Source organism: Rattus norvegicus, chromosome X, assembly GCF_021556685.1.
Source record: "Rattus norvegicus strain SHRSP/BbbUtx chromosome X, alternate assembly SHRSP_T2T, whole genome shotgun sequence".
NCBI lineage: Eukaryota > Metazoa > Chordata > Mammalia > Rodentia > Muridae > Rattus > Rattus norvegicus.
Window position 1 is genome coordinate 101,435,122 of NC_141554.1, and position 10,052 is coordinate 101,445,173.

The 10,052-nt window shown below is 36.1% G+C and overlaps 1 protein-coding gene across 4 annotated transcripts in view; it reads left to right on the forward strand.

Moving 5' to 3' along the window:
• Window positions 1–9,572, forward strand: part of Diaph2 (diaphanous-related formin 2) — an 839,122-nt gene extending 829,550 nt beyond the window's left edge. For all 4 annotated transcript variants that reach the window (NM_001427378.1, XM_087599848.1, XM_087599849.1 and 1 more), the window contains 1 exon segment: window positions 4,754–9,572. In NM_001427378.1, the coding sequence (NP_001414307.1) occupies window positions 4,754–4,818 (65 nt within the window). In that variant the 3' untranslated portion in view covers window positions 4,819–9,572.
• The last annotated feature ends 480 nt before the right edge of the window (window positions 9,573–10,052 follow it).

Sequence of the window (10,052 nt, forward strand, 5' to 3'; positions counted from 1 at the left end):
ATCCTAGAACCGAAGAGACAGAGGCCAGGGATTATAATTCCGGACTGGCCTGGGGCTACATAGGAAGAATATGTTTGCCAAATGATGAATGTAATAACAACAATAGTAATGAAAGAAAAATAATTATGTGGCTCAAGTAATGAAATGGAAAGGCATTTATATAAAAATTTAGAATAATGCTAATGTCAAAATAATAGAAACTTTGGTATTTCTTAATATATGATAAAAGAGACATCATGAATAGTATAGTAATTGATGATCAAACAAATTGTGATAGAACAACACATGTCCTTCGAAAGAAAAAAAAATAAAACAAGAAAGTAGTTTATCTGGGATTGTGAAACAAAATGAATTGAAAATAATTTTAATAATTAAATGTGAATGAATTAAACTTTAAAGACCATGAAGAGCTAAGATTGTAGGCTTATCAATGTCTGGACATTAGCTACATGTCTATTAGACAAGTGCCTATTAGAGAAGGCTGAGAATGAAAGAACATATAAAAATATAAATGTTCATGTATTTTTTCATAAAAATAGTAAAAAAAAATTACAGGCCTAAAAATCTACAATAGGCAAACAACAGACTAAGTAAAATACATCTCACATATATTTCAGTCTGTTTCTGTTTTAAATCTATCTTGTAAAAAATCAAACAGTACAACAAACAGCCAAAGGACAAAGGCAGCATGCAAACGAAGAAAAATAGATGGTAATATATGGGAAGTTCCACCTCACTAGTATTTGGAAAAATACAAAAGAAATGAATCATATGTCATTTTTCACTTTTTATATTAGCACATTTTAAAAGATTACTACCCAAAGAGATAAGACAGAGAAATTCATGTACTGCCAATGAGATTTAAGTTAATGCAAATATTCTCTAATACCATTTGGGGTTATTCCTGCATACCTTAGTGATGCCTGTCCTATGCAAGACATACATATGGATATAACTGTGGCATACATATGGATGGAATATAAGGAAGGTCATTTCTACATTGTTATTACAGCAAATTATTGGGAAGACTTTAAATATTGTTTAGGAGAGAAATGACTAGTACAGTATTTATTTGCATAAGAACATGAATATATGGACATTGAAATCATGTTTTCAGTATTATACTCTAGACATTTAATAACAGATAACTTCTATAAGAAGAGGATAGAACATTACATTGCAGTTTGAGCTCAGTATTTTTTAAAGACATTATTCTTTAGAGAACAACAGAGGGAGACCACACTATGAGAGGAAGAAGTAATCATAGTTTTAGTCTCAATTTGACCATCTCATAGCATGCAAGATACGGCCTTTGTGACACACTTTATTAGGGTATTGCCTGTACACCCCCAGGTTGCATACTGCAGAACTGAAACTTCTAATCTGACTTATGTCCTTTCTGTTTTAGGCTGCATCTCATCTGTATTTAGTATTTGGTTATGTTACTTGACATTTACTGTAACAACAAAATTAATTATGTAAGTTTAGGTGTAAACCTAAAACATAATGACATTTGTGTATTTTCTATATTTATGTGTTATTTACATCATCGATAGATAAATGATTATAAGAGTGGATTCAACACAGGTACCATAGCATTTTAATCCATTTACTAAAATACTCAACAAGAGATGGATGCCACATGTCCTTGTGCTTAGAGAAGGCATGGATCTTCTTATGAGAAGGACAGCCTTGCCATTGGTTTGAACTGGGTAACCTGATAGAAGGTACAGAACCATGTTAAAGCCAAGACGTGCTTAAGTTCTAATTTGATGAAAGATATGAAAGGTTTTCTAAAGACAATCTATCTGCTTCCATCACATTCATCTTCATAAAAGTATAGCCTTCTCTTCAATACCACTCTAATGATTTCAATCTCTATAGTCGTACCAGAATCCCCTCCCCTACACGTAAGAGTTTCGGTATAGACCTGAAACATAATGACAAGCCTCTCACAAATAAGGAGAATCAACTTAGGTTTGCTTACCAAATTCTGGTAGACTTGGAAAAGAACTTGATTCTGAGTAGGTCTTATCAAGCCCTCAAATCATATAGCACACCACACACTTCCTCCACCTTTTTCCAAAAAAACTGCCATCAATCTTGCAATCACTTCAATTAGTCTGTTACCTCTGACAGCAATAATATCTAACATTTGTTCCTATAAATGTGATGCTGATTTATGGCACCTGTTAGTATTGAATACCATAAATATAAAAGTTGTGTTGCAAATAATCCATTCGGTGATATTTCAATCTCTCGTACAAAGATGAAGTCACTTTTGAGCATGACAGTAGTGAGGAATTGCCATCACTATATTATTAGCCATTAGAATATGAGTATATATGGAAAATCTATGTATGCATATGAAAATACAGAAGTATGTATGAGTGTGTGGGAGTCGGGGTGGGTATGTACTTTATGAGATCCATCGAATTCCACTTATGGCTTAATCCATAGAAATTCATGGTACAAATATACATTTTATGCAAAATTATATTGAACATAAATATAAATAACTGGAAATTAATTTTAAATATTTAGATCAGCAATTGTTGCCATTGTTTCTAATGGTTTTTTGTTATTAAAAAAGGTTGTAGGTAGACATTTCAAAACTATAAGAGGTGACCTTTACAGAAATGCTTCTTCATGTAATTATCTTATTAAGTTGGGAACCTTATAAGTCCCTAAGGGGGGTCAAAGGAACAGCAAATAAAGTCTAAAATGGTTCACTTTTTCTGTCTGCCATAAAGATGGATTTCGGTCCTGAACCAATGTTTATGCCACTTTCCAAAAGCTTTAATGTCAGTTTTCTTCGACTCAAAAGTATGTTCTCAAACCAAATGCCACCAGTAAGTTGCAAATTGATATAAATCCTCACATCCTGCCATTTAAGACAGTGAGGCTGCAGTTTTGGAGGGGATCAAAGTAGGTGTTTTGTGATGTTATGGAGTACCAGAGGAATTCCTGGAGGGAAGCACAGAGAGAGAGCTGTTGACTTTAGCTTGTTAGTTCCCCATTGTAGCAGCTTCTTTCTCAGAGCTGGCACAATCCTGTGGGGATGCCGCCATCATTCTCCGTTCTAGAATCTGAGAATAAAGCTGAAGTTTTAATGCTTACAATGCAATGGGAAGGGTTTGATTGTCCCTTAAGTTTTAAATGTTCTCTAAGAAGTCCCAAACTAATCTGTATGCAAACCTGGGCCATCTTAGTAATAAGCCCTTTATCCAGAAATGTTATCTTCACATTTTTAGCTGAATTGTGATCCATATCACAAATTAAATAATGGATTTTTTAATAGTATCTTCAAGAGGATACCCAAATAATCCATCACTCAGCTGTATCTCCAAGTACAGAAAGCCTCTTAATTTCTCACCTTTCTGCAATAATATTGCATTCTGAAGCATTGAGAATGCTTTCAACTTTTGTCTACTTCGTGTAGTGCACTCACAAGGTGATGTTAATGAGGTCAAGGTCATGGGTGCAAGAAAGTTTTGCTAAGTATCGACCACAGACTACTGGAATTGGTCAAAAGATGATAGCGCAATCTAGAAAGGCATCATGACAAAACCTCAGCACTTCTCAGTCCAGTCTCCCCTGGGAGAGACAGGATATACTAGTGGGCCATCATCATCTGAAGGAGGAAATGAATAGCAGCTTAGGAGGCTCCAACATCTACTTCTGAACAAAGCAGGCCTGACATTTAGGCATTAACTTTGCATTATAATCTCCCATCATACCATTGATTTGCTATGTAACCTTCATCACTAAAGCAGAGATAATAGGATGGAATGAAATGGGCTTACCTCCCGGGGATGTTGTGTGAATTAGCAAATGAACTAGTGTAAAGTGTTAGCATTTATGTAAGTGCTGGTGCTTGTCATTATTTCTGGGGACCAGTCTCATTCTAAATAGAGAATCTAAGTATATTATGCTTTTGCCAGAAAGAGATTTTCAGCCACATCAATTGCATTTAAGCTGAGCATAAAACAGAGGTGATAATAATATAGTAGTGATCATCACAGCACAGAGCTGGAAGCCTTTTCCTTGTTAGAGCTAAAACTATTTTCAGCAACTTTCAATGCTTTTAAACTTTGCTTTCCACGCTTTGCGCCAACAGTCATCTCTACAGTGATTATTTTTCCTGTGATGGGTAGGGGGAATGGGACCAAGAATAGGTCCCATTCATTATTCATTCCCGTAATGACTATATAATGTATTGAATTTGTTTACATCATACAATCAGGCAAACTCAGTAGCTGCTTTGATTGCTATATATTGCAATCATTGTTTAAAAATAAAAACTGTCTCTTTTTTTTCCCTCCACCCTGCACACACTGGTGTCCTTTAGAGAGGTAACCAGCATACAAATTGAAAACTCATGGGGAATTGGAGAGCTTTTCAACAAAAGGTACTGTCCATAGATCTTTTCAATTTAACATCTTTCCCAAGGAATTTTGTTGTCACCTGCTTATCCCCAAGGGGTCTGTGCTTGAGAGAATTCTTCCATTTCTTTTGTCAATCTGCCTCTGCTTACCAAGAAAAATCATTTATTGCTGATTGCAGAACTCTTGAACTCAGCCTGGCAGCTGCTGTGTAAACGCCTCAGATCCGGGCTCTTTGCAGCTTATTTCCATATTCATTTAAAGTGATGTTTCAAGACTGTTTGAAAACCTCTCTCGACCTGACACTGTGCAATAGTCAGGATCTAAAGCTCACCATTTTTTCCCTTCTTCTTCTCTTTGTCTTACAGATAACAGACGGCCCACTCTGGAAAGATCACGCTCTCGCCACAATGGAGCCATGCCATCCAAGTGATTCCTGTGACCAGGGAGAATGGAGACATTTAAGAAAACAAAATCATCCATTTTGAGAGGAACAAATATACACTTAATAGTTGTAGTGGAAATAAATGCATTTCCACAAAGGTCAAACTGATCTGGGTGAAAGGATGTGTTTTTATTGGAGTACTGCAAGGACACTCATCTGAACTTAGATGGCATTATTAGAAAACATTTGTTCCTCTCTAAAGATACATATAACTTGTCATTGTGTATAAAGACCTAACTGTGAAGATCAAAGTATAAATCATCGAAGAATCCTAAGGCTTCTACCAACATTCCAGTCTGTCAAATAATTTAAAAACTGAAATTCTAGGTCAGACCTACCCACCCCATCCCCCCAAAATAGACAAAGGGCCGGGGAAAGATAGGAAGAATTTCCAGGGTCTACTTTCAGCTCATCTTATGTATATCTTGTAAAGTCTAGGAGAAAAGGTGCACTAATGATTGGGAAGGGGCAAATAGTACATTCTAAAAGAGGCCCAATTCACGGTATTTAGACCCCATCTCAAGTGAAAGCTAATGGATTCATCTATGTGGCAGAAATTAATCTTCCCATTACTCTAATGTTTGAGGGCAGTGTCGCAGGCACTTATCATTGGTAAAACTAAACCAAAGTTTAGCAGAATCCTCTAGATTTCAACTTTATTTAAGATGTATTTTTTAATTCTCCATAGGTATCTGCCTTATAGAAAATCTTTATACAGCTATTTTTGAGAAAACTTCTATACTTTCATGTATGTGCTAGGGATGAGCCTGAAATTCTATTGCCTTTATTTAGATTTTAGAGGAAAATATTGATTCCTAGTTCTTCCCTCTATTACTTCTTTCTCCTTTCACCCCAGAACAGAACTGCAGAAGAGTACAGAGAGAAGAAAGTGACTTTTTAATGCAGGAGGAAACGTTGGGAAGGTCAATTGGTTGGTCTCTAGTTCTATCCCTTTTCCCACTCCACTTTGGTAGTTGAAGAAAATGTAATTCTCTCTCCCCACTTCCTATTCCTCCTGTCTTCTCCCTCCCTCCCTATTTACCTACCAAGCTACCTCCTTCACTCCCTTCTTCTCCCACCTTCTCCCTTCCTATCCCTCCCTCTCCCTCCATCTCTAACGGGCGTGCATGTGTGTGTGTGTGTGTGTGTGTGTGTGTGTGTGTGTGTGTGTGTGTGTTTATATCTCTTACAGAAGTAACCCGTACCCTAGTAAGAAGGTAAACCTCTCTGTCATCATCATACTTACTTACCTTATATTATTAATACATTTCAGTGATGCTGCCAAAACAAAGCCAACAGATAAAGAAGCTCAGCCTTGTTTTAAATATTTGAGAGACCAGAAATTATACTTAACTTGTCTATTCTCTTACAATGTGCATTTGTAATAATTGGTGTAATTTCTCTGGAGTGTAATTTCAAAACTAATTCATGCAGATGATTGTGATTGCTGTAAAAGATTGCTTGTATGTATATTTCTTATGCAGATAATTCTATTTCTATTCCACCAAAGCACATTATAGACAATTAAAGAAAAGAACACATAACTGACTTGGCAAGCCTTCTTCTAAGACAAGGTAAACCAGTGACCAGTAGCACACAGATTCTTTCTACGGATGTAAAGTAATTTAAACGGTTGCCTTTCACTTATTCTTACTTGGGTATTATATTTCAAAATACTCTGAAGCTGCTATAAGTAGAGAAATCAGAAGGTAACAATGTCTGAGTTTTTTCCTTTTGTTCTTATGTGAAAACACACACACATACATACACACATATGATTTAGAACATACCACTTTCACACACTTTTTAAACAATCACTATGAAGTTTAGGTTCTACTAATTGCTGTAAATAACTACTGTATGCATTTTCAATTTTACAAAGTATTTTCTGAAATATTGTGGTATGGCTTATTTGAGGTTTTTTAGTTTTGTTTTTATAGCTTTTCGGGCTGTAAAAAATTGATCTTGAAATGTAAACTTTGACTGAAATTTGGGGCATTTGCCCTGCCATATTATCTAACTGGTCAAGGTTGAAATACTGATGTATATCACCTTTTCCAGATGTGAACTTGCCTTATTTTCTAGTTTGTAAACAAAAATTAATGAAGTACTATTATTGATAAATTATATATTTGTATTTAAATGCATTCCACGTGCTTTTCACAAACATTAGAAAACCTTTCAGGGGACAGATGCATAATTAACTCATTGACTTATAATAGTCCTGTTCTGGCTACTTGCACTTTTTGTTTTAGGTTGAAAGGTATCATCCAAAAACAAAAGTACATAGTGGTATTTTTTAAAAGAAAACCAAATTAGGATGAAATATTTTATGTGTTTTTGTTTATTTCTGCCACACATAAAAAATGCCTGTTTCTACAACTTTTTCTTCATAATATTACAAAACAAGTTAACTGATTAGAATATTTTCCTTTGGCTACTGTAATGATTTACCATCAGTCTTATAGTTTAAGACCCCAACAATTTATTGTTCCATGGTCCTGGAGGCCAGAAGCTTGACATCTGGACATCAGACCATTCATGCTACCTCCAGAGGCTGCAACAGAGGCCCCCTTCTTTGCTTTGTCCATTTCCCAATGGCCAATGGCATTGTGTGGCTTGTGGCCACATTTTTCTCTGTTCCTTTTTACATCATCTTCTCTGTGTACCTGATCTCTCTCAGCCTGTCCTGTTGATGGTGGCATTTAGAGACTGCCATCTTAAGACAGGATAATCCTCTCTGATAACAACATACCCTGAACTTTATGATATCTCTATGACCCTTCTTTCAAGCAAGCTAACCTCCAGGTTCTTTCCTAGATAGTTTAGCTCTGTATTTGAGATAGTTGAATGAATCTATAAATGTGTGCCCGATCTTTTCATCACAATTCAAAAGCTGGCAGGCTACATCCTTTTCCTTAGCTCCAAAGTACATCTTCACACAGAATTTCCTCATTTTATCATCTTTCACTCTTAACAAAATTTACCAAATCAAGTGTTAATTCCTTCTTGACATAATGGTTCTTTCTTCACTATATCTCTTGTCTTATTTCTTTTCTTGTTTCAAATTTTAATTTCCTCCTATCTGGTTCTTCTTTAAATTAGTACAAAGGTAGTAAGTTGCATTATGGTATTTTCATGCTTTGTTGTTGTTGATGATGATGATGGTGGTGGTGGTGGTGGTGGTGGTGGTGGTGGTGATGATGATGATGATGATGATGATGATGATGATGATCCTTCTGCCCTCGATTCTACCACTACCCACTACTTTGGTCCCCTAGTACCTCCCATTTCACTGTCATGTCTCATATATTCTATTCCACCCCCTAAGACTTCTTTTCCTCAGCAAAAAATGAACTAACTATACCTACAACACTTAGCCTGCCAAGCTCCTCAATTTTATCACTTACAAGGTAAAGATTAGTTTTGCATAAAACTGTAGGAGACAATTCAGATAAGTTGTTGTTCGTTTTGTTTTGTTTTTGCTGCTGTATAACAACAACTGCCTTTCTTCCAATTCCCACTACAGTATTCATTTCCTGTTGTGCCCTCACCGGAAATGCCTTTAATATCCACATTTCTATCAGTGGTTTGGCTCAGGCAATCTATAGTGTCTCTATTAAGTTTACCATCAACAGTTGTACCACCCTCCACCCAGCATCCAATTCAAAAGCCATTTTCACATCTGTAGGTATTTTTCATAGCAGTACCCCAGCTCATACTAAAATTTATATCAGATTTCTATGGTTACTGTAACATATTCCCACAAACACAGAGGGATAAAATAGTAGATTTCTTGTTCTGTAGTATTTTTAAGGTCACAAATCCAAAACCATGCTATTGGCAGGAGAGTACTCCTGTGCAAGCTCTAGGAGAAAATCCATTCTTTCCATCTTTTCCTGTGATTGTCATTATTCCTTGGATTGTGGCTTCATCTTACTACTCTCTCTTGTTTGACATCTTCCCCTCTGTATATATAATCTACCTCTGCTTTTCTCTTGTAAGATAGTTTTGATGACCCGTTCAGATTATCTGTTATAACATTTGGATTTTCAGAGCCTACATTTAATTACAACTTCACATACCTGTCTAACAGAATAAGGTAATATCACAGAATCTTGGAATTAGCACATAAATGAACATGTCTTTGGGGGGGCATAATTCAGCCACTACAATAGTCATTGCATATAAATGTACTTTATACTTTTTAAAATGCATCCTTGGTGCTCAAGCCAAATTTAAGGTTGTTATTAAAAGCTACTGTCTACACAGGCTACTGCATGCTTTGTTACTAAATAGACAAAAAGACTATTCTAAATTTTGGTTAATACTTTCGCCACTGTAACCAATGAGCTGAAAAAAATCACTGATCACAACTCTACTCTGGTGTATCTCTTCTGCCCCCTTTTTTTATGAAGCCTTTGTTGAAATATCTTCTATCATGCATAATGTAGGCACAAAACTACCTCTGATACAGAAGGGTTCTTTACAAACTTCCTTTAGATATTTTGAATCCCTCAGCTGAAGGGAGAGGTAAAAGCAAAGACTGTGTTGAATGGGTATTGAGGGAGATTGTGTCCATAGCAAGCCACCTTAAAGAAATAGTTCAAGTAGCAGTAAAACTGTCAATTTGTGCTATCATTTCACCTTGGAATAAACACCTGTATTTGCGCCGGACCAATAATGACTTGCAGTCTCTGTATAATGCCTACTAATCCAATAAAGCTTAGATCTGCATTAAATGTTGTTCAGTCCATGATTCAGATTAAATATGAATGAAAAGACATGGATGCTGAAGTGTCAAGAGGATGTGAAGACATTCTAGGAAAAGCTTCAGCTAAACAGAGCTTCAAGAGTGGTTTTGGAAGGGCCAGGTCAAGTGGAGATCATGCGCTATCTTCAAAGACTCATACACTTAAGAGAACTCTAAAGTTCTTCTTAGCATTTGTGCACACTATTCTCATCAGAAGAGTTGAGAAACGCTTATACAACTAAAAAGTCAAAAGAGAGATTTACATGCTCTATGATCAGCACAGACTGTTTTTGCAGAGATTTGTGTGCATTATATACAGGGCTAAAGCAGATGTGCTTCAGGTGCTCAGAGTGGAAAATGTCCAGAGCAAGTAATGAAGAATGGCAGGCTTTTATTCTCTGGAGAGCTTTCCAAAGAATGGCTCCTTGTGGGTGGGCTGTCTTCAAGATAAAGTGCCAGACAATGTAAT